This window comes from Centrocercus urophasianus, unplaced genomic scaffold (assembly GCF_019232065.1).
Source record: "Centrocercus urophasianus isolate 14NV4802_14NV808 unplaced genomic scaffold, USGS_Curo_1.0 seq_48, whole genome shotgun sequence".
Taxonomy (NCBI): domain Eukaryota; kingdom Metazoa; phylum Chordata; class Aves; order Galliformes; family Phasianidae; genus Centrocercus; species Centrocercus urophasianus.
The window spans coordinates 1474224-1499695 of record NW_024885066.1 but is presented as its reverse complement, the minus strand read 5'-3'; the positions used below and the strand labels follow the sequence as shown (position 1 = coordinate 1499695).

Here is a 25472-nt window from a genome sequence, read left to right as displayed (position 1 = left end):
CTCCCTCTGTCTCCCTCTGTCTCCCTCTGTCTCCCTCTGTCTCCCTCGCTTTTGTCCTTCACTTTGCATCTTTTCTGTTTTGTACTAACTACAGAACATGAACTGTGTCAGCAACTGAAGCTTCTCTTTTCTCAGCCCAAAGAGACTGTGGTCTCCCGTTGGCGTGCTGATCCGTGGGCCCGGGGCTCGTACTCCTATGTAGCAGCTGGATCTTCTGGAAATGACTATGACTTGATGGCTCAACCAATTACTCCAGGGCCAGCCATTCCAGGTGCTCCACAGGTGAGGTATTTCTCAGTTCTACGTAGAAATGTGTCAAAATATGATGGGTTTGTTTCTGTAAAGGTGAAGTCCAGAGGAGAGAAAGCAGAAATTCTCTCCCAGGCTGGGAGCCAGCACAGTGAAGACCCAAGACATCTCTGGTTCTTTGGGAAGATGAAGTCTTGAAAGCAAAAGCAGAAGGGACTGTAGGGCTTTGGCTTTAACTGTGGTGGTTCTTATGGTGGTACAGGTATCTAATAAACATAGCTATTGATAACATGATTTTCTATGGAGTATATAGGACAAAATTGTTGTCCTACTTTTTGTGAGATCAAAATGCTCCAATGTACGTGAATTGCTGAAGCTCTCTTTTGCACATTGTCCCAGAGTTCATGTTCTAGTGTCAGACATGGTCATTTGTTCTTGACATGTATGTAAATGTGGCCGTAGAATTGTAGATACAGCACTGAAATCCTTTTTCAGCATACAGCCTAGGAGGCAAATCTCTATCAGCTCCTCCAAGTAGTGCTTTTGAAGTAGAGTTCTGCCAATGTGTTTGCTTTGATACAGCAATAAGTAACAGCACTTTGTCGCTTTGCTTTTGACAAAGGTGGAACTGAATCTGTGCAGCAGTCATCACTGTGTTCTCTGTTCCTCTTTGCAGCCCATTCCTCGCCTGTTTTTTGCAGGAGAGCACACGATTCGCAACTACCCTGCCACTGTGCATGGTGCTTTGCTGAGTGGACTGAGAGAAGCAGGGCGCATTGCAGACCAATTTCTTGGGGCCATGTATACTTTGCCCCGCCAGCCTACACCTGGGGTGCCCACACAACAAGCTACCAGCATCTAAGGGAATGAGGAGGGATCAGAAGAGGACTAACAAAGCCACAGAGCTGCTGCTGGGTGAACAGCTTGGGATGAAGACATTCGTGTAGTTTGTTCAGAGCATCTGCTGAAGGGACTTGGCCATAAGTTGCTGTGTTAGAATGGCCTTATAGAAGCCAGTTGGCTTGGCAACCCTTGACAAAAGCCTCAAAAAGCTGTTTCAAGTGTCAGCATGTACAGAATTCTTTACTACCAAATTGGGCAAGGAGGTTTCTTTTGACTCTGTGGGTGCTTTCTGGAAGTCAAGCTCGTAGTTGGAGTTTTAGAGGGTTCTATTCTACCTATTCATGTATTTACAATCCAGTAACTGCAGAAAAGGCCCTTTAGAAGTTGGCTTCTACGAACTGTAGCTTAGTGTAGAATTTGTGGAAACACTTCTGCTTAATTTTGTTCTGAAGAATAATATTTGTGACCAATTTTTTTCCTCCCCAGCATTTGAGGATTTGGTGCGACCGTTTCCCTCCCAGTAGCAGCGCATCGCACCCCTCCAAAGTGTGCCAAGCATGCTGCAGTGGTAAATATTTTCAACAGAAGAAATGACCCAAACTGGACATTCCAAAGTTAAAAGCTAGGAAAAATCACTTGTATTTGTTTATATAGAAGCAGAACTGCCCAGGCAGTAAGCTTGTGAAGGACTTCATCTCAGGATCGGTGTGTGCTGCAGCTGGGCTGTGCCTGCTGGGTTTTTACCCCTTTCTTTCAAAGCCCAAAGGGAAACACTTTCCTTTCTGCTGGGTTGGGGAGACAGTGTTGTAGCTGCCAGGTTATCCTTAAAGTGACTTTGACTTGGCTGCTTTTCTTTGTTTTCCTTCTTTCTCACCCAGTGCACAAGAACATTCTCATTGTGCAGAGTGCTCTTATTTAATCACTTAGGGCCTTCTCTCCCCTATCTCTAGTTAGCACTGTGTTTTTCTTCTCTGAACTTTTCTCATCTGTCTTCGTAGAGCTTACTGACATCTCTGTGACCTTTCACACTTTTCTGCTTCCCCTTTTTTCAGTCTTTGTTCTCTCTGATGCTCTGTGTGTACATGTGTGATCTGTCCCACCTTCTGTTCTGCTGGTGGATTGGCACCCACCATTTCCTGCTCTTTCCTCAGCAGTGTCACTGCTCACCTTATTCCTGAAGGTGATGCACAGACAAACGCGACCGCAGCCCCCATTTATTTATAGCTGTGTTGGTTTTGTCTGCAGGCTTTCAGTCTTGATGATGTTGCTTCTACTGTTTTCTTGTGCCTCAGTCTTCAAGCTGGAGATCACTTTTCCTTCTGATTGTATCTGCTATCTTCATAGCAGGCACTGAGAATGGAGGGACAGTGGGATAAATCAGAGCTGGTCATCCTTGCTTTTCCTTCCAGGAGATGAGAGGACTTGGTGCTGCTTGGTTAGGAGCTGGAAGTCCAGCAGGGCACAAAGGAGCAGTGTCCAAGGGAAGTTTCAGAGGGCACAGGCTTATTTGAGACTTAAGGCTTCCCCCCTTCTGTTTAGGTAAAAGCCTACCTGGGATAGAATCCTAGAATGGTTTGGGTTGGAAGGGACCTTTAAGATCATCTGGTTCCAACCCCCTGCTGCAGGCAGGGACACCTCCCTCTAGCCCAGGTTGCTCACAGCCCCATCCAGCCTGGCCTTCAGCCCTCCCAAGGAAGGGGCATTCGCAGCCTCACTGGGCAGCCTGTTCCAGCACTTCACTGCCCTCGTGGTGATGAATACTACTGAGAGAAATGGTGTTCTGTGATGACAGTGTGACAAGCCTCTAAAATGCATCAATAGCAGATCTGTTTTCTCAGCTGTTGTGATGGAAGGTGGGAAGTGGACCTGAGGATCAGGTGCTGTGCTCTGTAACGTGGCTTTGAGCTTCTGTGGGTCTCTGTATCCATAGGATTGCTGGCAGTGCTGTGGCCATAGGATTGTGGTAGTGCTGAGGACTGTCTTCCCACTTCAGCAGTGCCAAAAACTCAGACAGGCTCTTCTGGTTCACTGGGAACTAAAATAGTCCTCAGCAAAACCAGGCTGTATTTTCCAAATATCAAGCCACATCACATAACTGATGTTATTCTCAGAGTCGGTGTTCTCTTATTTATGATCATTCTGATGGAGACTTAGATTATTCAGTGGACCAAATCCCCTTAAATGCACAGTAATTTGAGACATTCACATGTGAACAGACTTCCTTCCACACATTGCCTTTGCTTTAGAAGTGATCAGCTCCATGTACTTCAGGCTTTTAGGAGCATTTGGGGATCAGCACAGGCACAGATGTGTTCCCTGCACGGCCCAGCTGCCCGTGGTCAGTAGCACTGATTGCAGCCAAAGTAGAGCAGTGGTTGGGTGAAGGTGGAGGTCCCAGCCTGCTCCCTTTGTTTTTTGGTTGTGTCCTGGGGGGTTGCTGGGGTGAAGGAAGCATAGGGAAGAACGCTGTTATCCTATGGCCAGCTGAAGTTTTGCAGACCTGGATCAGGTGGCCCAGTGGGGGCTGACCTCGTGTTGAGGTTCAGCCCTGCCAGGCTGTGCAATGCAACTTCCATCCCTCATCCAGAAGCAGGAGCTCTCTGCTCCTTGCAGCACTTTTGTTCCTGAGTGCTGTGACTCCCAGCATTCAGCAGCTCTTCACCTGCAGCTTCTGTCCTCCAGGGACTGACTGCCACCTCCCTCTGGTGGTGGCTTCCATTCCAATTCAGGAGCTTTCTGCTCTGCTCTTTTTACCAGATTTGGTGGACCTTTGGTACCACCTGTAATGGCTGGTCCTGTTTAAGTGCTCCCTCTGCCATTTTCCCACCACCTACGACCTGCTGAAGAGCAGAAAGTTTTGCAGTTGAATGAATCACCAGATCTTCTCCCTCTCAGCATCCTTCCTCGTGCCGTGGTCTCCTTCCAGCTGCTGCCCTCTCTTCCCAGGTTGGGATTGAAGGCAGCCAGGCTCTGTCCCAAATGAATGCGATGGAGATTGGCTGCACCCTCTGTCTGCATTGCTCCCCATCTGTTCTCAGGGACTCCCCACTTCTCGCTCCATGGGTACGTGAACTGTATTTCTGAGAATAAAACTGATTGGTGCTGTGTTTTTTGGGTTGGTTTTTTTCTTTTTTTTGGGGGGGGGAGGAAGGGAGGTCTTTCTAGTTGAACCTTCTGTGCTGAAGAAGGTGCACTGCTTGACTCTGAGGTGTGGGATCAGGGCTTGGACTCAGTGAACCCCATGGATCCTTCCAGTTCGGGGCGTTCTGTAGGGTGAAGGACCCCAGAAACCCACAGCAGAGCTCTGGGTGCTGAGTGAATGCACGTGCTCACTTGGTTGTGCTTTTTGGATGGGCAAATGGGCAAGAAGGTGTTGATCCTCTGGGTATCTGAGCTTGGGACAGGTGCCAGCATCTATTTTGCAATAAGCAGCTGTTAGCTCAGGGTCTCTGTGCTCACCTGTATGGAACTGAGGATGCTTGCCATGGTCCTGCCTGCACTGAGAAGTGATCACAGAGCATGGCCTCTCCATTTTGTTGCCTCAGCATTTGGATTATAAACGTAGGAAAAAGAAATAACCTTCTGGGAGTGCTGTGGTTTCTTTTTTCACTGTGAACCTTCCCAGGTCTCCTGCCGTACGTCTGAAGGCTCAGCAGAGGGCACCGCGGTCACCAAGCTGCTCGCTTTATCTGGCAGCTTTAAATCACAAAGTGCCCCATAAAGGAGGGTGGCTTAACTCCAATTCGGCTTATTTGTACGCTGCAAATTCTTCTTAGGGGTGGTGTTGATTCCAATAGTTACTCTTCCCAAAAATTGATGTTACCAAAGGAGAATGAGAAGCCACGGGGTGCACCGTATTCTTGCTGTCCCTCAGCTTTGTTCCCATCAGTTGATGGCAGCTCTGCAGAATGACTGGAACTGCTTGGAGTTGAGAACAGAGAACATGAAAGCTGGGACTCCTGTATTGCACACTGTGCATGTGCCAAAGGGCAAGGAGGGCTGGATGGCCTGGAGTAAAAGTACTTTGGTAACAGCATGGAGAGATGTCTGCTGAGAAATGGACAGGAGGACTCTCAAAGGGAATATAACAGACAGCCTGCACTGTGCCAGGAGAAGTGAGCCCAGAACTCATCCTGTGGGATGGGAGCATTTAAGGGAGCAGCTTGGCTTGGGAAGGAATGCAGTCCTGGGATGGACTGGCATGAGGGTGGTGGTAGTGATGTGTCAGCAGATCTGTGGGCAAGGACAGGAAAAGGGAGCTGCCAGCTTCCTGTGCACCTCAGGACAGCACTGCTTTGGTTGCAGTGCCAGAACTCCAACCTGAAGGCAGTGCTCACATCCAGGAGAGTGGCTGCTCAGGGACCCTGGGAGGAGAACCAGGAACACAGCAGTGTGGGAGGAGGCTGGGAGCAGCACTACATGAGCAGCCTTCTCACCAGGTTGGCTAAGGCCAATGGTTTGCAGCTGGGATAATGAGAGGGTTGGAGTCGTACTGCATTGCATTGGGGTTAGGATTGCAATGCAGTGCAAGTTGCATTCCGTCATTTGTTTGCAGGCAGAAGGAAGGCAAAGCCACCAAAACAAGGAGATGTGGCTGACTGAAAATGATGCAGCAGTGAAGCTTCATGGCTGAGCAGAGCAGTGCAGCAGGTACCTGTTATTCCATACTGTGTGCTCACATCTCACAGTGGGTGCTGTGCCCATGCCTGGCAAATCAGCCACCTCTCTCTGGCCGAGGTGGGCAGTGTGGGTGATGGGTGCTGCGATGGTAACAGACACGGGGAAGGATTTGGTTTGGCTGCAGGTGGTGCTGCAAGAGATGGCACTGCGTGGGGCTGGATGTACCACACCAGACACGTAAAAAGAGAAGAGTTTTATTGGTTATATACTGTAGAGCTGACAGCGTTCGAGTCAGGAGAGACATGCAGAGAAGTGTGGTTACATGTGGCATGCAGACTGCGAGCACTGGGACGGGGAGAGGTGAGCAGGGGCAGAGCTGCTCCCCTGGCTCTGTGGTTATGAAAACATTTATTGCATTATTGCCCTCTAACTAAGCTGCCCCAGCCCAAATCTATGTCCGCAAATACAAAAAAATAGATAATTATATATATATTTTTTTCCTCTTTAAAAATACATTCCATGCAGCCCCAGCACCATCCCCTACCGGGATCCTTTCCATCAGCTGCAGCAGCAAAGAACGGCTGGGAGCCCCCGTGCTGTGCGAGGGGCAGAGCTGAGGGCTGCACTGCAATGTCTGTGTGGTTGTTGCTCCATTCCCAGCACTGGGAGCAGCCCTGCACCCCCTCTGTCCTCTCGCAGAGCTGGTGGCTGTATGTGGGGATGGGGCTCCATCAGAGTGCAGTGGGGACACTGCAGTGCCTCCTTTACTCTGACCAAGGAGCGCAGACGCAGCAAATACATTTACACCTTTGGAATGAGCCTCGTGGCCTCAGGTCCTCTAAAAGCCCGTTATATTTATATGCTAAAATTACAAATATTTCTTCCGTGATGGCAATATTTACACATACACTATTTTACAGCCGTTCCAAAAAAACAAAACAAAAAAACCAAAACACAAAAGAAAAAAGTGTGCAATTTGAGTCAGAAGACATCGTGTTTCCTGAAGTCATCGCTCTAGCAATACAATCAGCTCCTATTGCACTCGCCATGACGGGGCAGAACCCCTCTCTCAAACTTGAGGTTTTCCTTCTCGGCCTGAACTGTGGCAGAATGAGGTTGGGTGGCACCACGTTTATTCAGAGCTGGAGATCTGCGCTGCAAAACGCGGGGCTGGCAATGGGGAACAGCCGCACAGCAGCTGCTCCCAGCCCTCCTCCCCTTCAGGCTCCTCCTTTCCCTCAGTGCCGTGTTGCCCTCCTGCTCCTCCCTGCTCTCAGACGGTGGAACGCCACCAATTTTCAGCACTGCAGGACCAGCGTTGCAGTGGGGGGAGGAGAAATGCAGCACAATCTGCATTGAACCGCAGAGTTCCCATTTCTCTCAGTTCTCTTGGTGGGTTTGGGGCTGCTTTGTTATGGCAGCAGCTGCACGCAGTCTTTCTCTCCCACCCCACAGAGCAGTAGGAGAAAGCATGTGATATAATTTAATATAATTTAGGGTGACTGGAGCTGCTGCAGGACTCATTTAAAAGCGCTGTCTTTTTGCCTCCTGAGGCAACCTGACGCATGGACACATCTCGAAACAGAATAAACTGCAATGCTAAAAAACACAGATTTGAGATAACATTTAAAACTGCCGAGAGGAAACTGGGAACTTTTTTTCCCCCCCCAAAATAACCTTTTTCCCCCTCCAGCCAATCTTTATTAAAAAAAAAAACTAATTAAAAAAAAATAATGCCATTGAAGCACCTTCGTGGGAGGGGTTGGTGGTAGTGCAGCCCAGCCCCAGGAACAGCCCATGGTGGGAGGGAGGGGGGCACAGAGCTGCAGTGGTTTGACATGCAGCCCCCTCACCTTATGGGTGTGTGGAGCTGAGGGGTGACCCCAGCACTGCTGCCATCTGACGTCGGTGGCACTGAGAAGGGAGCAGAACTCTGCAGCCCCTGACGTGGGTCCCGGGTGGGGGCTCCTGAGGAGGGGGGAGCAGTTTGGGGCTGCTCCACGGCCATCCTGGAGCTCAGTCTGGGGTCCAGTCCTGCTGTTTTCCCTCTTTTTGGAAGGAATAAGGATATCCTGCTTCTCCCATCAGAAGAAAAGCCCTCCTTTCAGCACCCCTTGGATCTCAGGGGCTCAGAGCCAGCACGACAGCCATAAAGCTGTGGGTGAAAAGCCCCTCCTGGGCCAAACCAGGAGCACATTTGCTGCTGTGTGCACTGCTGTGGGGCTGCTGCAGTGATCACTGAGCATCAGAGCTCAGCTGCTATCAGCAGATCATGCACAGCACAAGGGGAGGAAGCTGTTCTGCCCTCCCGCCCTGTTAGCGGGTCAAACAACCAGAGATTGCTTTTCTCCCACCTACAGACAGGAATGCAGGCGTGGGGTGAGTTGTGACCTGAGGAAGGTGTGGTGTGCAGTGGAGATCGTGGGCTCCTGGAGGAGCTGAGCACTGCGTAGGACGGCCATCCCAGCTGCAGTCACAGGACACCTCCTGCATCTCATCTGTACGTGGGTGATCGGTGAGAAGTTCTCTCTGGTCCAAGGAGTACCTTTGTTCTGTTTGAAATCATGGCTGGTACACAAGTCAGTGTTTTTCATATGGAGACAGAGCTGTGTCCTATGGAGAAGGTGAGGATTGCAGGTACAGAGGTGAGAAGTGGGAGTCCCCTGAGCAAAGTCTCTGCAGCTGCCTCTTCAGCAACGAGGGAAAAAATTCACTGGTAAAGCTCTTGTATCTCACAAATGGTGTCAGAAAACTGTTTTCTGGCTGGCTGAAGCTTCTGGAGAGGTTACAAACAGATGTGACACCCGTGAGCTCAGTACAGTCCTGTCTCTCGCTTTGTGATGCAGTGTTGGTTTGGTGGAAGGGAGTGCAGCTCATCTCCGGGACATCGGCCGGCCAACACGGGAAGCACCCTGCAAGAGAAGCCACAGCATCACAGCCTGCCAGGACCTGGGGGCTGTGGGGACAGGCACTGTGATCACCCTCATGTCCCACCCCCATTGGGACCATGGGCCTGTGGTGGGGCTGTGGGGGGAGGACAGTGGCAGGAGCAGTCTGGAAGGCATCAGCTCTCTCAGGGTTTACAATGGAATGAGCCCAAGGCAAACCGACCCATCCCTGCCCCTCACATACTTTCACCATCACCTTTTTGTATGTGGGCACACAGCAGCTGTTGCTACGCTGGGGATACGGATGTGGGAAGTGCAGTGAACAACCCCTGCCAGCACTGATGAGATGGAGCCGATCTGCCATGGCTGTGTGCAGGGCACAGCAGTGCAGGAGCACCAGCTGACAAGTAACAGTGTGTTACAGCTGACCTGACCGCACCCAAGCTTTTATTTGCTGTCTATCAGGCTGTGCACTGAAAGGGAGTCCCTGGTTATCTGACACAATGACCCCTCCATTGCAAAACACACTGCTGGGGATAACTAGGGGCAGAGCTTTTTATTCTCAGGAGGACGTCCTTAGCAATGAAGCTAGCTGAGTGAATCTAGAATGGAAAAATAAAGTACTACTTTTTCCCATTATAAGAAATTAGTAGTTAATTTACTCCGTATCTGGGAAGCACTGCTCTCCAGAGAGGTTCCCTCTGATGTGGACAACCGAGTTGTGTTACAGGAGGTTGGGTCACAGTTTGGCTTTGTGCCTTTGAGCCCTCATTTCTCCTCAGATCCACATACCTGGTCTTCTGCCTGGAGCCCTGGTGGGGCACTGGGGCTGGATGTGGGGTCCTGCAGCTCCAGGGTGGGGACTGCCCTTCTCCCTGCCGTGTCAGCCTGCGAGAGGTACTCAGAAGAGCCATACTGTTTTCTTCTGGAACTGGAGACAAAATTTTTGCTTTCATCCTGCGGGAAGGAAAACAGGAGAATTGGAACTCGATGTTTGTGGCCCTGGGTTCCCCAACACTGACTTGCAGTATGAGGTTGTATTTCAGTTCCCTTTGGCAGATGGGCACCGAAGCCACCAGCTGAGTTCGAGGATGTCCTCACCTAACCACTACCTCACAAAGGCTTGTTAAATCCATCCCATAATTTACAGCCTTAAGTTCTGGGTGCTGAACCTTCTGCTCAGCCACGCAGGGCTGTGTTCAATCCCTGTGCCCATAGCACTGCAGGCTCAGGAGACTCAGGAAGGCATGTGGGGCAGCAGGAACTCCTCATTTGGTGACCGAAGCAATCTCTTAAAAACATCAACTGCGAGTCTGAGCTCATGAGTGAGGTGGTAACCTGAATCTATTTTCTTGGCAATGAGGATGTGTGAGGGAGCGCCTTGTGCTCTTTTCCTGGCAGAGGCATTTATAAATACCCATATTACGTTTTACACTTGCTGATCTTTTCTTGACTGCCTGCCAAGACCCCCATGGGACCCCGTGGGACCCAGGTGCCCACAGTTTCTGCCTGGGGGCTATTTGGAGCAGCTGTGCCTTTCACTTTGAGCTCCAGAGTGCAGAGACCCCATGAGCTCCCTGGGAACAGCAGATGTCAGCGCCTCTTACTGCCATCACTGGGCTGGAAAACCTTGTCTGATAGCTCTGCCGCATACAGGTTCCAGCATGTTGTAAGGCACGTCACCATCAGAATGCTACAGAGCTCCTGGGGACGCTGAACTCACCTTTTGCTCAGGGAAATGCAGCTGCACTGATGTGGGATAAAAGGCGTGGGGGCTCTGCACTGTGAGGGACGGAGGACAAAGCTCAGCCCTGCTCCCGTGTGCATGGAACAGCAAGGAAGGGAGGCATCCTCTATTGTAATGATGTCAGTCATCTTGATGAACCTGGGCAGCTTCCCAGCAGGTGGGCACCGCCTGTCTGACACAGCAGCTGCCTTTGGAGGGGACTGGGTCAGCACAGAGGTGCTGCATCCCCTGGAGCAGCCGACAGCGTCAGTGCCATGGGGCTGCTCAGCTGGACACGCTGTCCAAAAAGGCTTTCACAGGTGAGGAGCTCAGGGGGATGAGCAGGCAGACAGATGCCTCTCCCAGCTGCCAGCAATGGGCTGGGGTGAAGCACAGCACGAGAGGCACTGACATCACTGACAGATCAGCTTGCCCTGCTGAGACCTGGGCAGTGCTACGTGCAGGTGGGGACAGCAGCACCCTGCAGCCTGGGGTTGGCACACAGCATGCTGATTTCCAGCTCCCCATAACCCAGGGTTGGCTCAAAGCGTGCTGATTGCCTCAAGTTACCAACCTGCAACAACAGAACAATCGGTACCAGGGCACATCTGACTGCTGAAGTCAGAATGTTAGATGGGGATAAAGCTGTGTGCTTCTCGAGCAAAGCACAGAGCACAACCCTGGGTACTTTCAGGGAGACTTTCCTTCCTTCCTTCCTTACTTACTTACCTAACCCTAACCCTAACCCCACCCCTAACCCTCACCCTACCCTATCCTTGTAGGAAGGCACACATGAAGAAGAGCCTCGCTGGATTTTTCACCTCAGTTCTGCAGTACGTCCCTCCAACAGCAGCCACAAGAAGAAACCAAGACCATTCACCCTGCACTGCTGCTTGTCCAATCTGTGCCTGCTGTTTGTGTCTGCACTAACGCAGCCACTGCAGATTTTCAGTGAAGATCGGGCTGGTGGAAAACTGACTTCATTACCTGAAACACGGAGCCCAAGAGAATAACAGCAGGAGGTGATGCAGCTCCCCAGCTCTCTCCTAAGGGCTGTAAGCACCAGAGGGAGCTGCTCCTCCACCTGCACCTCTGCCCCAGCACTGATCCTTCAGCACTTACCCCAAGCAGACCCCCAAAGATCTGCTTCTGTCCTGCAGCCTTGCTCAGAGCTGCTCGTTAGCAATAAAAAAAAGGATGAAATTTAGTGAGGCCGAGCAGCAGGACTGCTGCAAGGCAGGACCTCTTGAGCTGCAAGGCAAGTTTGTGGTTTGCCAGAAAGCCAACCTTGTAGCAGGAGGCCTAGGGCTGGCTCTCTGTGTTCCCAAGTACATGAGCTGTCATTACGCAAAAGGAGACCTGCCTGGATTTATGGAAGACAAGTCCAGTATGCCTGTGGCACATGAGGAACTATGGCCAGGGAGAAGATATCACTTGGAACCTCACTCCTACAGGTGGGATAGAGATGGGGCTGCACACACCTGCCTCGAGCACAGGGGTGATGCCATTCCCCAGAGCTCCCTTCAAAACAGCAGATTTGGGCTGTTTGTTGAGGCTGATGAATGCCAACCACCATGTCTTTGTTCCCTGATGTATTCTTAGTGGCCAAATGTATCTGGAAGGCCAACCTGCACACTGCAACGCCAGGCAACAAACTCTCTGCAAAGCAAATGGTACAAATGCTTCTGTGCTTATTGCTGCCGAAGAAGTAGAACCATTTCACACACTGCCACCACCTCATCTTCCTCAGGGCTGCAGTCACCTGGTTGTGAATTTGTCCCCACTGGCTCCTCTTTGTAACTGGGAATGGCAGCAGCTGCTTAGATCAGCTTTAAGGAAAGAGCAGAAGTGGGAAGTGCAGTGGGATTTAATGGACTGGAAGGGCAGTGTGAGCATGTTTAAAATATGCCAGAGTCTGCAACTCTACAAGACAGACCATTGGTAAGGGTCAGCCCTGCTCTGAGTGACCGCTCCCTTCAGCAGCACCCAAGGGAACAGGAAAAGAAGAAATCCACTCCCATGGCCCTCACTTTTCAGATGGTGTAATGATACAGACCAAGGAAGGAGCAACCCTGTGCAACCAGGCAGCCCTGATCTGCTCAGATGTCCAGACAGCACCTCCAGTCCGGAGCCCAGCAGTTCTGGCTCTGCTTTCACACGTGCAGCCCTTCCCAAATGGAGCTACCCGAGGGACACCCCTACTCACACCTCATCTCCTCATCCAGAGCGCCACTCCAAGCTGACTGTGCCACGCAAAGCAATGAAAAGCACAGCAGATCCTACACCAGCTGGACCTATCTCCTCTGATCTCGGCGAGACCAAATGGGTAATTATCTAATTATCTAATTATCATACGGCAAGGAGTGCGTCATGGGGACACTTACAGGTAGCGTGGTGCGGTGCCAGGGGGAAGCCGTGGTGGGATCACTGGTGTAGTTCCTGCGTGTCAGCAGTTCAGATGCACTTAAGTTACTTTTGGTCCTTCGGGAGCCCATCTCAGGGGTGTTCCAGGAGTTGGTGCTGGCGCTGCTCCTCACTGAGCTCTGCTCCGAGGAGTTTGTTTGAGTGCTGTTCCCTTCCATCTCGGAGAGGTCCACTGAAGACCTGCACGCGTTCGTAGGGCTGGAAGCTGTGTTCTTCTCCACTTTTATTTGAGAGTCCTCCAGGGAATGTAAGCCTTGCCTTGTTCTCCATGAACTTCTCAGAGTGACGTGTTTGGTTTCGGATGAAATGGAGTCTGAAGAGCCGTGGCTCCTGGAGCTGGCTGCGTCCAACGGGAGCTCAGCGCTCTTCTCGGGGGGCTCAGAAGTCTTTATCACAATGCTGCTCCTGGAGACCACCGTTTCTGTTCTACTTCTCAGCACCGCATCTCCAGTCCTGTCGGTCTCAGATATTTTCAGGGCACTTCTATTGACCGCGACCTCAAAAGGTTGGGGGAGGCTGTTGGTTATCGGGGAGGGTTCATTTGGAGCAACCCTGATGTTGCTGGTGGTAATATGCCTTTCCTTTCCTGCTGTGTCCGTGCTGGGCCTTGGAACCGTTGGCTCAGAAGGGAAGATTGTGATACTGCTCGTCATTTTATTTGTGACCGCTTTAAAAACAGACTTCTGCTTTTCTGACTCAGTCTCAGTGACAGCCCCTCCCATGATGGCCTTCATGTCCTTCTCCACAATGGCAGGTTTAATGATGGCTTTGGATCTCAGAGCTTCTCTCGGGCTGAACGACCTTCTGGATTTGAGTCCTCCAGTGTCGGCGTCTGACGGTTTCACACACTTAGAGGAGTCCTCCTCGTGTACAGCGCTTTTGTCATTTTCAAAGAGAGATGCTCTAAAAACTCCCCTGGAATTAGAGAACTGCTTGGGATTGGCTTTCTTTCTCGTCTCAAAATCCGACTGAGTGTTCGCTTTTTTACTTCGCCCCATTTCTTCATCTGAATTAAGTTTCTCATGACTACTCTGGACGGTTTTGGAGTCTGCTTTTAAGCCAGCACTTACATGGCCTGCTGCTGCAGACTGCTCTGCGTCCTCCTTAAGAATCTGCAGGATGTCCTCCTGGCTCCTTGAGCGATGCGAACGCTTCGTTAGCGGCGATGCTCTCACGCTTTCCAGCGGCACATCCGCGAGTTCCTTCTCCTGGGGGATGGCGGCTCTTTTAGCCCTTCCCTCCAAGGGCTGGCGGTGCGACGCAGTCGAGGCGTTCGCCGCTTCTGCCTTAGAGCCGACGCAGTCCGACTCCGCTGCTGAGACGTGGCACCTGTACGCGGTGGCCACGCCGTTGGAAGCGGCGCAGTGCCCCCTGCATTGCTGCGCGTCCCCCACAGCATCGCTCCCCTCTCCCTGATTTGGTCTCAGCTTCTCAGCCAACAAAGCCACCGATTCCCCTCTGCTCGATTTTTCATCCCTCGTGTCTGCGCCGCTCTGGCAGCTGCCGCGGGTTGCCTGAGATGGTTTTTCAGCCTTGGATCTCAGCTCGCTAACGGGTTTGGGAGGTGTTTTCCAAGATTTCTGCTCATGAGCAGCGGGGGGGGTAGCGACTGAGGACAGAGGGCTGCTCTTTGGATCTCTTCCCCTCGTTCTGCGTGAAGGAAGCTTCCTTCTGACCAGACGAAAAAGTGGAAACCAAACACTTCTCTTCCAGTCTTTTCACGTCTGTTGCAGCAACATCTGCAAGGGCAGCTGCACCCGATGCCTTTCCTGCCTTCCTGCTCATGAGGCTCGGGCTGGCTGTCTGCTTACCGCCATGGCTGGAGCTGTCATTGCTGAAGGAGAAATCTCTGTTTCTCACTCTCTCCCGGCGCTGCTGGGGCGAAACCTCCCTTGGTTTGTGCTTGGCAGCTGTGAAATCTGCTGCAACAGCTCTGTATTTAGCTCTGTCATGTTTCCCCCTGCTAGAGAAGCTTGCATCTTCATTTTCAACCTCTCCATTTTCCAGATCTTTCTGTTTCTTTATTTGCATTTTTATTTCTTCCAACTGACTGGTGAGAAGTTTGTTTTTATTCTGTTCACTCAAATAACTGTCTTGCAGGTCGCTGTTTTTGGCTCTCATTTTTTTCAGTTCTTCTTCTAAGGATTCAAAATGTTTGATCTGAGTTTTAAGCCTCTCAATTTCTTGGGTGAGATCTTTCACTTTGTTGTCTTCCTGATTTTTATTCTTTTGGTTTTCTGATTTATTCCTGGTTTCATTTTCTACATGCTTTAGGTAATCTACGCTTCCCTTCCGCCTGGTTTCTTTAGAAGGCAACGCAGAAGTCAAATCATCTTCAATTCTCAAATCATTTCTGTCCAGGAGATTGTTTGATGACCTTTCCAGCAAGTTGGATGCATTTCTAGTTTGATCGGCCCTGTTTAATTTGTTGTTTTGCTCCAGTTTCAGCGTGAGCTCCTGGATTATTTTTTCATTCTGCTTTTCTCTTTCATTAAAATGTTTTCTCTCACTGATAAAGCTCAGTGCTAAAGACTTCAGCTTTTCTAACTCACCTGTTAAGCTCTGCTCGGTTTTATCCATCTTCTCTTCAGACGCTTCAAGTTCCTTCACTTTCACTCTTAGTATCTCTAACTCTGTAGATATCTTTTTGGTCAAATTCCGTTCTTCGTTGAGGCTGAGGCACAGCTGCGTGCAGTCGTTCTTGCTCCTGCCAAAGGCCTCCTCCAGTTTCTCCAGCTCTGCCATTCTCTTCTGCAGATGCTCAATTTCTGACTTCAGCTCTCGGGTGAGGCTCTCCTCTTCTTCAAGTTTTTCTTTCATTAACCTGCAAAGCTCTTCAGCCTTCTTAATTTCCTCATCCTTGCCTTCAATCTTTAGCACTCTTTTCCGCAGGGCCTCGATGTCAGCCAGCATGCTGGAATTGCTGCCTTCTGCCTGGATCACTTTGTCCTGGAGCTCCAGCAGCTCATCCTCTGCTTTCTGGAGATTTTTCGTCGCTTCTTCCAGTTCATCAAGGCGGCGGCTGAGACTCTGCAACTTGAACCGCAGGTGCCGACTGGAGGTCTCCTTATAACCTGTAAATTCTGCCATGTTTGTTTTCTGCTCCTCTGAGATGGGAGCTCGGCTGATTCCGAGTGTTTAAAGCGTGTTCCCGGTGTGTTATACTTCCTTTGAAGAAAGGCAGCTCAACCTGAAAGAAATAAAGTGCTTAAAGTGAATACAAGAGTTCAGAATACACGTATTCTCACTCTATAAATGAACTGCAAATATTTATATTTTTCTTATTTAAACACGTTTCTGAGTGCCAATTAGGGACAGCAGCTGCCAGCCAGCACTGCCCATCACTTCCAGTACCCCTCCTGCAGCCCACGTCACTCAGCATCCAACTTCACCTGAGCTGCAGTCACATCCCGTGTCAGTGAAGTTTCAAGTTTCTCCCTCCTCTTTCAGAAGCTGTCAGTGCCCTCAGCTGCCACCCACTCCTGCACCCAGGAGACAGCAACTGCAAGCACTCACGCTTTCTACTCCCTGTTGCCAGGGATAAAGAGCAGCAATTTCAACACATGGGCAAGCTGTGACGCAGTAAATGCAACTCTTCCCAGCTCAGAGCCAGCAGGGCAGGGTTAGTGAGAGCTGGGGACAATGTGAGTGGGCCAGGACAGCTGATGCAGGATGAGAAGTCCCCTCTGACTGCGGGCATTTGCACTGAGCCATCCTGGGCTCAAGATAGATCCCAGCCACGCACTGCATGTACTAAGTACAAAATATCATCAAACCACAGAACGGTTGGGTAAGAAGGGACCTCAAAGCCCCCCCAGCTCCAACCCCTGCTGTGGGCTGGTTGCCCCCCGCCAGATCAGGCTGTCCAGAGCCCCATCTATGGCACTGGGCGCCTCCCCGTCTCTCCTGTACTGAACACAATACTCCAGATGGGGCCTCACGAGGGCAGAGCAGAGCAGACAATTCCCCCCCTGCCACTGCCATCCCTCTGCTGATGCAGCCCAGGGTACTGTTGGCCCTCTGTGCTGAAGGGAGGTGAGTGCAGCTCTCAGACCGGTGGCCTGGCTCAGCGGTCCGCCTCGAAGCAGGATGCGGCTCCAGCATTTCTGCTGGAACTCCCCGCAGAGGAAACACTCCGGAGTTTCCTATTTCACAGTGCCAAGAGGTGAAGAGCAGGATGTGGGGAGGAGACAGCAGCGGGAAAGGAGACTGCGGTGCCCCAGTACAAAGCCTTTGATTGAAGCTGATTCATTTCCTGACGAGCGGAGGGGCCTGCAGTGCAAACAGGGACCCACAGCACACAGCACGCACCCGCCATGCACCCCAAGCACCTTCTGTGCGCAGCACACACCCCGCGGTCCTCCTGCTGAGGGACAACTCAGACCACAAAGGCCACGTGGAACCGCGGCTCTGCTGAGAGGCTGACTGCTTTGGCTGCAACCAGGAAAGGCTGCTCAGCTCCAGGCAGGATCCCAGCGAGAAACGTCACCAGAATGTCGCAGGAAAGGACAAAGCGATTTCGCAGTGCCCTAAAAAACAACAGTGCTCCCAGCGTGCCTCGGAGCAGGGAGTTAATGGTTAACGCCATGTCAGGCACTGGTCAGGAAGCAGCTCAGGCCCAGCAGCCGCCTTCCAGCCCGGCTGTCAGGACGTGGGCTTGGGTAAGGGACTCTCAGTGGTGCCTACCTGGAGCTGATGGGAGTCTCCAAGAGGAAGGACGGGAGTTCTGGGCACAGACTGCTGGGAAGGGACACGTTACTGTTGGTGAACCGCTGTTGAACCGACTCACTGCTCCACCACAGTGCTCTCCCAGAGCTGGTTCCTGCAGAGCTTGGACCTTGGCTACTTATCTGCCTTTATACCTGGTAACCCTGGGTGGAGAGCTTGGTGGGGATTATTTGTCAGGAGTGAGACCCTCTAGCTACACTGTCACAGCCTGTGGGTCTAAAGGAGGGGGATGCTAAGACAGGATCCCAAGAGTCACTGATCTCTGCGGATGCCAGCAACTGTTCAGAGTCCCAGAGGAGAACCAGATTTTGGAGAAAACATTCTAGCCTCTGAATGAAGTTGGAAACTGAACTCAGCAATTAATGGGGAGGCAATGACACAGCCCGCAGCAAAAGAATCACCAAAGACATCCATCCTAGACAAAAGGGACCTTTTGAGGTGATGCCTTCCCCACACACCTTCTCAAATACCAGGAATTAAGGGTCCTCTCATAAAGACCACAGCTGCAAAGAGTGTCTCTGCAGCCACTCTTCCCTGCAACGCTTACCGCAGCAGCTGTGGGTCACTGGAGGTCTCAGCTTCCATAGGATCTGAAGCCTCCCAACAATCCTAATCTTCTTCTGCAGTGTGTAGGAGACAATAACTGGGGCTGAGCTCATTGCCAGTGAACTGATATGCTGAGCAAACAAGCTGCTCTGACAGGAGTTATCCTTTGATTTGTATTTAGAATTCCTCTTTCCAAATTTTAAACAGTGGCAGCCACTCTGCCCTCTGGTTAACTGGCTGTCACAAAGGAACATCTGCACTCAACAGATTAGCAAGGAGAGGCCTGCAGGTGCACTTAATGCCACACGCACCTCCAGTCTCCCCACAACACCACCTCAGCAGAAGCATTTTGTAATGCACTCCACCTGGTTCCTTAGGTCTCTCAAAGGTAGACCCAGCCAGCAGTTGCTAACATCAAACAGACATCGGGATTCTCAGTGCTTGGGAGACTCCTGGAAATAATCTCAGTTGATCATGGCAACAACTGTCTGCCTCCTGGGTGTTGAAACACTTCTTCTCAAACCTTTTCTGGGGTATCCTCTGTCTTGTACCTTATTTGATGTTTCTCAGATGTCATAACCCCTCATCAAATACAGAACAGTTGAAAGATCTCAAAGCAAGAGGACAGGACAACTTCTAAGATTTGCTATTCTCTAATTCTGCATTTCTGTTTTACCTGTATCCTCTCTTCTCCCCTTCCATCTGACGGTATCCGCTGTTCTCCCCTTCTCCTCTTCTGCTTTTCTCCCTTACCTGCATCCTCTCTTCTCCACTTCTCTGCTTCTCCTTTTCTGTCTTCTCTATACGCTCTCCCATTCTCCTCTTCTGCTCTTCTGTATTTCAAGTATTCTTTCTTGTCTTCTTGTTGTCACCTCTTTTGCTCTTCTGTCTTATCTATACCCTCTCTCTCCCTTTGTTTTACTATTCTCCTCTAGTTCACATCTTTCTTAACAATATCCTCTCTAATCTTCTCCTCTTCTGCGCTCCTTTCTTACGTGAATCCTCACTTCTCTTCAGCGCTTCTATTTTTCTGCTTTTCTGGGTCCCTGCATCTATTTTCCTCTTCTGCTGTTCCTTCCCACATGCAAGGACGTGTAAGAGGTACAGTGTACTGTAACAAGCTTCCCTGGGGTCAGCAGGACCCTTCAAATCTCTAGCTACACTGGTCATAGAATCACAAGGTTGGTGATGGGGTCTATGTGGCACAACAGATCCCACAAACACGACTTCAACCCTGAGCTCTGAAGAAGCTGCATGGGAACATCCCCATCCTCACCAAGCTCCACGAACAGAGGACTTCCTTCATATTCCAGACAAACTGTTGCTACACGTACCCTACCAGCCCACAACTGCTCAGCCCATGAGCTCCTTTTCCATCCAACCCAACTTTTCCTGTAGTTACGACTCAACTGGGGGCTTTCAGAAGTTCCCTCAAAAGAAAACCAACCAAACAACAACAGCAAAAAAAACACAACCCAAACCCAACAACCAAACACACACTGTGAGAACTTTCCAAAGTCCTCTGGCAGTGGATCACAGCCTTCTGATGTAGGAATGCAGCGAACTGCTGCTCCTCACAGGTGAGTAAGCACTGAGAAAATGAACCTTCTAAGAGAAAAGGTGAGATTTCTTGGCTTTAGCTCACACTACTGCAGAGTTTATAGATGAGAGCTGGTCTCGTCCTGCAGACAACAGCATATTGAGAGGACGTTCACTCATTTCATTCTAAGAACACTTTCTAGAAGGCTTCAGATGTCTTACTTATACCCTCTATCTCTCACCACGTGAAGGGAATAAAGCAGCTCCAGCTCAGATGGCAAAGGTGAGGGGAGAGAAATCCCAAGTAAAGATTCCTTTCTGGATGTAAGAGGAATCCTCATTCACGCCAGCTGTCAGCGTGGAGCTGCACGTTTCTAAACCTGGGATGGCTCTCTTGGGTGAGACTCTTTCAGCATATTTTACAGTCAGAAATCTGCAAACTTCAGGAGAAAGCCTATTCCAACTCCCTACCTCCTATACACCTTTATGAGAGACCTTCCAGTGGTTTGTACTGCGTATTATTAATGAGTGCCAAGCAGCAAAGCTTGTATGCCATCTCAGCCTCACAGCCTCTATCAATAGGGCATTTTTACATGATTTCTACCCTACTTTACGTTTCTTTTTTAATAGGCTTTAGTGTGGAAGAATCTCCAGGAACAAAGGGCTGCTACAGCCCTCGTATTACTGGAAGTCCATTGATCTCCAACTGCAAAACCCATCATCAAACCGCACAGCAGTAGTGTTCAAAGCATGCAGCAGAGCAAGAACTGCTTTCCCAAAGCTATTTGAAAACCAGCAAGTCAAAAGATGTATTGAATTGTAACATCCAAAAGGGAGGATAGGACACTGATACATGCAAATAAGCAACCAAAAAGCAAACAAGATTTACAAGACAGTCTAGCTCAAATCAGCTGCAACTGAACTTAACTGGCAGAATCACACCTTGAAAATCTTATTCTCTGCTTAAACATCCTCATGAATCTGGTCTCTAGCTGATTTGTTATGATGATATCCCAAAAGTGAGCAGTATGAAAAGGACACAGAGCCACCCAAAGGACGTGGTCCTTATCTGTAGGGCCAGGCTGCGGTGCCCAGTGCCAGGACAAGAGGCAACGGGCACAGACTGGAAGACCAGAGGTTCTGTCTGAACATCAGGAAGCACATCCTTAATGTGCATGAGATTTAGCAATGGAATTTAGCTACCCAGGGAGGTTGTGGAGTCTCCTCCTTGGAGATATTCAAAAGCTGTCAGTGCTAGACAAGCAGCTCTGGGTGTCCCTGCTGAAGAGGTGAGGTTGGACCAGACAGACTCAGAAGGTCCTTCCAATCTGCACCAGTTTTCAGTTTTGTGATCACATATAAAGAATAATTCAGATTTAACTCACCTTGTTCCACTGCAAGAATGTGCACGAGCGTTCGTTTTGCAGAAAGCATCTCCTTCCCTGAACGAATTTTTACACTTTGTTTAAAAACTCTGCCTTCTCCTGTTTACATTGCCTAGTTTCAATGTCCTGAACAACCCGGCCAAGTACATTTTTGAGCAATGTGGAACCTGAGCTGTATTTAAACGTGCAATAATGAATTACTAGTGGTTTTCCTCAGGGGGCGACGGTGTTTTATGTCTTTATTAATATCCTAGATGATGAGACAGGATGTGCTGTGCTCTCAGCAGCCCCGTGGTTGACAGCAGCCTGGGAGGTGGGCGATAAGCTGGAGGGCTGCTGTTCAGAGGACCAGTTTTATTTTCACCACTGGTGTAGCCAAACACTGGCATTGGGTCCCTGAAGGGTTGTGACATCTTCATTGCTGGGAGGTATGTTGAGCTCCACACCAAGCCCTGGGACAACCCAAGCCCTCCACAACTGGTGTGATTTATTACAAATGACTCAAGAGGCTCAATGTGTTTACCTTAATAAGGAGAAGAAAAAGACTAAGAGCAACATCTTCTACAAAGAAATTCCTATCTGCCGGAGCTCTTCTACCAGGTCTTTCACTGCTTACAAAGTCAAGGCTCACACCAGTGCCTGCAAACTAAACCTAAATAAAGGACAAGTACAAATAAATGCACATTTCTAAGTTTATTCAAAGTTTCTAAGGCTGATGGGACTTAATGGAGATAAAACACAACCCGTAGTGGCTGTTTGAAGTTGGTCCTGCTTTGAGCAAAGGTGAGAGACCTCCAGCTGCACTGCCAGCCTGAAAAGGACACAGCAAAAATTGGAGATGGTGGCAAACACAGTAAGGACAGTTCAGTGAAACAGAGCAGTACGAATCACTGATAAAGGGAGGTCAAACACTGCAGGGGGCTGCGTGCTGTTAACGCACAAATGGCCGCAGCAGAATTGCTATCTACAGAAGCAGCCCATGCACTGCTGCAGCTCCAAGACTGACCAGTAGGGAACGATGTACAGAAGTTGTGTTATTTTGAATGCAACCCTGAGCCATGTATTTACAACCCATGTCTGACGCACTTTACAAACTGGGAGATAACTGTGCTTCATTTCAGCAACTGCAACAGAACAACTACCAGACTCATAATTTCTGCTGGAAGCCCTTAGGAGCCTGACACTGCTCCTCTCCAGCCCCTCAGAAGCATCTTGCCTTAAATCCCTTGCTCTGTGATAGGGCTGTTGGCATTGAGTCCCACAAGCTTTAGAGCATCTTCAATGTGCCCATGTGCAAACAGCTGTTGGCACCCACTGCCACCACCCTCTCCACTGACCCAAGACAGACATACTGCATGTTGGAGGACTCCATCATCCTGCATGAATACATCTGGCACTTCATCTCTTACAGTATCCATCACTGTGAGCCAAGGGCACATCCTATACCCTACATTTCAGGCTTGGCCAATCCTGAAGATGAGTGAGAGTTATTCGTGCCTCAGCCTGCAGCCATTTTTTCATTCATTTCTCCTGCTCTTGAAGCTGGAGAAGTTTTCAGTAGTCACTAAAGAGCAGCACTCATCACAGGCAACAGAAAGTCAAGAGCTTCAAACACAGCAATAATTGGAGACAAGAAACACAATTCACCCTACTGCAGCTGGAGTCCTTGGGGCACTCCATGCTGCACACCTGAGCTCTGCATTCCCCAGCTCACACGTGGTCCAGTTTCTGGGGAGAAACAGCACAGGGTTGTTGTCCACGTTCTGATGGAGCACACACCTGGTCCTCCTCCCTCCTCCTCCTCCTCCTCCTCAGACACTTGGGGTGAGCTCAGATCCTCCCTGCTCTATTTTCTGCTCAGCTATTACTCAGAACACCCGTGGGAAGTGGATTTTTGCACTGAGCACAATGCTGGGAGTGTTTGTGCACACCTGGGGAACGGGAGCCTCAGGCAACATGGGGCACCAGACCAGGCAGACTGCAGTCACTGCAGGCACAAGGACTTCACTACAGACAGATCAGCAAAACCAGGGCAGTAAGGGGATTCCTCTCTGCAGCCTCATGGCCAAACAGGTTGGGGAGGAAATGGATCAGACTCCACTCTGGCACATTTCCACCCAAAGCACAGGCTAGGTGTGTTTGCTGGAATCTGCTCTGTGTGCGTAAGCATCTGTAGTTTTAATTGAAGGGTTTCTGGTGCTGCAAATGTATGCAAGGCAGCGTGAACGTGTCACGTTCAGACGTGGTAACACCACTGATTGGTGTCTGTACCATCACTCAATGTGATGAGAGCAGTGGTGGGATTTCTTTTCCCTGCCCCAGGGTGGGACAGGCTGGGAGGAGTCCAGTGTGTCATTTCTCATTTGTGAAGCGAAACATCACTGCCACTTACACAGCAAAGGAACACGGGTGTCACCAGCTGCAGCAGATAAGGATTCTGTGGTCAGAGCCAGCTAAAGACGGAAGGAAAGTCTGTCTTAATTTGATTTTGCCTTTTATGAGCTCCTTCCAGCGCCCCATTCCTGACCCCACAAAACAATATGCAGATGTGGGAACAGGAGAAAAAACACTCCAGAAAAAAAAGCAGTATAAAATAAAAGATAGACTAAACAAGAACTAGTCAGAGCCCACCAAGACTGCGATGTGTCACTACTTCTGCACGCCAGCCACAGGCATCCAATGCTGCGCTGGAAAGCAGCAGATGATGCGTTGGCTCACATAGTGGATAGGGGCACCCTGGCCCCACTGAACACAAAGGCAAAATGTCAAGTGACTTGTAGGGATGTCTGCATTTTGGGGCACCCCCTGGGTGCCCGTTGGAAGGATCTGCATCTGCTGGAAGAGGGAATTCTCAAAGTCACAACAAGAGAAATAGTCTGGAAACGGTTTAATATTGACTAATGCAATGCTAGACATGTGAAATGATGAGACAGCAGCCAAAAATAACCACAGTGTTCAAGGAGACTAAAACAAAAATCCCGAACAGCATCTACAGCAAAGTATTGGGGACTGCAGCACTGCAGCTGCAGAGAGGATCTGCTGCGTCACTGTCACACGGCTCCTGCACTGACACTCCCATCCCCTGCTGCACTCCTCGCAGTGCAAAATAACTTCCTCTGCCCCAGGAGCAGAGCTGGAAGCCTGCAAAGAGCAGAGCATTGCAGCCCCCCCAGCTGCTCAATGTCTGTAGGTGCTCAGAGCAGCGCTGCAGCTGGAACACAGTCCCTGCTGCTTCCCCATGCCCTTTTCTGCACAGCTGCAGCTCTGCTTTGGCTCCCCTTCCAAATTCCCACAACATCCGTGAGTCAAAGCTCGCTGCACGCAGATCTGAGCCTTCAGCCATTGGGTAAAGCACCATCCATCAGGTTGTTCTTGCGTGAGCACCAAACCGAGCTGTGCGAAGCCTGTGCAATGGGAGCCCTGTGCCAAAGAATCTGGACCTCCTGCACAGAAACAGAACAGTACTTGCAAAGCCTCTCAGCATGCTGCTCACTGCCGGGTATCAAAAGGTGCCTTGCACTTAGCTATGCTTACCTATGCAGCAGCTCAGTTCTCTCTTTCTAGAAGCTCCATATTGCCCCCATACTTCAATTTAGCAACATTTTGTTTCTTTATGGGCAGGCACTGAGGTTGGTAGGCAGGTGGATTGTGTCACACCACAGGCCAAGCTGCCTTCCTCACACTTCTGAGAGAAATGTCCCATACTGCACTGGAGGAAGATGCTTTTCCTCTTGGACTCAATGCCCCATGCTGCTACTTGTCCTCAGAAACAAATCTTGCTGTCACATTTCATTTCACAAACACCACGTGGGCATCTCTCCAGCACTTCACAGAGCTGGCAGCACTCTGCATGGGGAAAGCGGCTCCAGCTCAGTGCTGCCTTTGGGACTCGTATCCAACACAGAGGGTCTGTCCTGCCCTCCCCAAAAATGTGGGGGTAGGGACACTGCCCTGCATAAAGAGCTATAAAATCTGCAGAGGAATAGAGCAGGTGCCGTTTGCTGCAGTTTGTAGAACACAAAGTGATGGGATATCAGAATGACCAGACAGAGATTCAGAGCAAGCAGCAAAGCCATAGGAATCACTGCTTGCAGGATGTTACCAAAAGTTCACACAAGTCCTGAAAATGATAAAAAAAAAAAAGTGAATGGAAGAAACTTTCAAAGACTATTAAATGTAAAAACCATAAAGTCCTACGACTCAGGAAGTCTCAGGAAGTTAGAAATCGTACTGAATATCAGCACTGTTCTCATGTTCCTTCCAACACCTGCTTCGGATGCTGGTGCAGGTGGGATGCTGGGGATGCGGCTCCTTCATCCAACCCACAGCTCCCTCTCTGCTGCTTCTTCTCCCCCTCCCCTTCAGTCCACTTCTCCAAGCTCCATTTCCCTGGTAGCCAGCACTTGGTGAAACCTAAGACCTATCTTCCACCTTGTTCCTAGAACCCATTTCTTGCCACTGCTGGAGACATGGCATGGGCTAAGCAAACCCTTGCTCTAATCCAGCACATCTCTTACTATCTTC

At 50.1% G+C, this 25472-nt stretch overlaps 2 protein-coding genes across 2 annotated transcripts in view; one reads left to right on the top strand and one right to left on the bottom strand.

Annotated features, from left to right (window-relative positions):
• KDM1A (lysine demethylase 1A) overlaps nucleotides 1–4199 on the top strand; it is a 28966-nt gene extending 24767 nt beyond the window's left edge. The window contains exons 19-20 of the mRNA XM_042834669.1: nucleotides 136–282; nucleotides 926–4199. Of these exons, the coding sequence (XP_042690603.1) occupies nucleotides 136–282; nucleotides 926–1111 (333 nt within the window). The 3' untranslated portion in view covers nucleotides 1112–4199. The remainder of the gene's footprint in view (nucleotides 1–135; nucleotides 283–925) is intronic.
• A 1751-nt stretch (nucleotides 4200–5950) lies between these two features.
• Nucleotides 5951–20673, bottom strand: LUZP1 (leucine zipper protein 1). Its single transcript, XM_042834668.1, is given in 5 exon segments — nucleotides 5951–8624; nucleotides 9393–9557; nucleotides 12711–14346; nucleotides 14348–15940; nucleotides 17082–20673. Coding segments are annotated over 4 exon segments (3333 nt in total). The 5' UTR covers nucleotides 15841–15940; nucleotides 17082–20673; the 3' UTR covers nucleotides 5951–8585.
• Between the last annotated feature and the right edge of the window lie 4799 nt (nucleotides 20674–25472).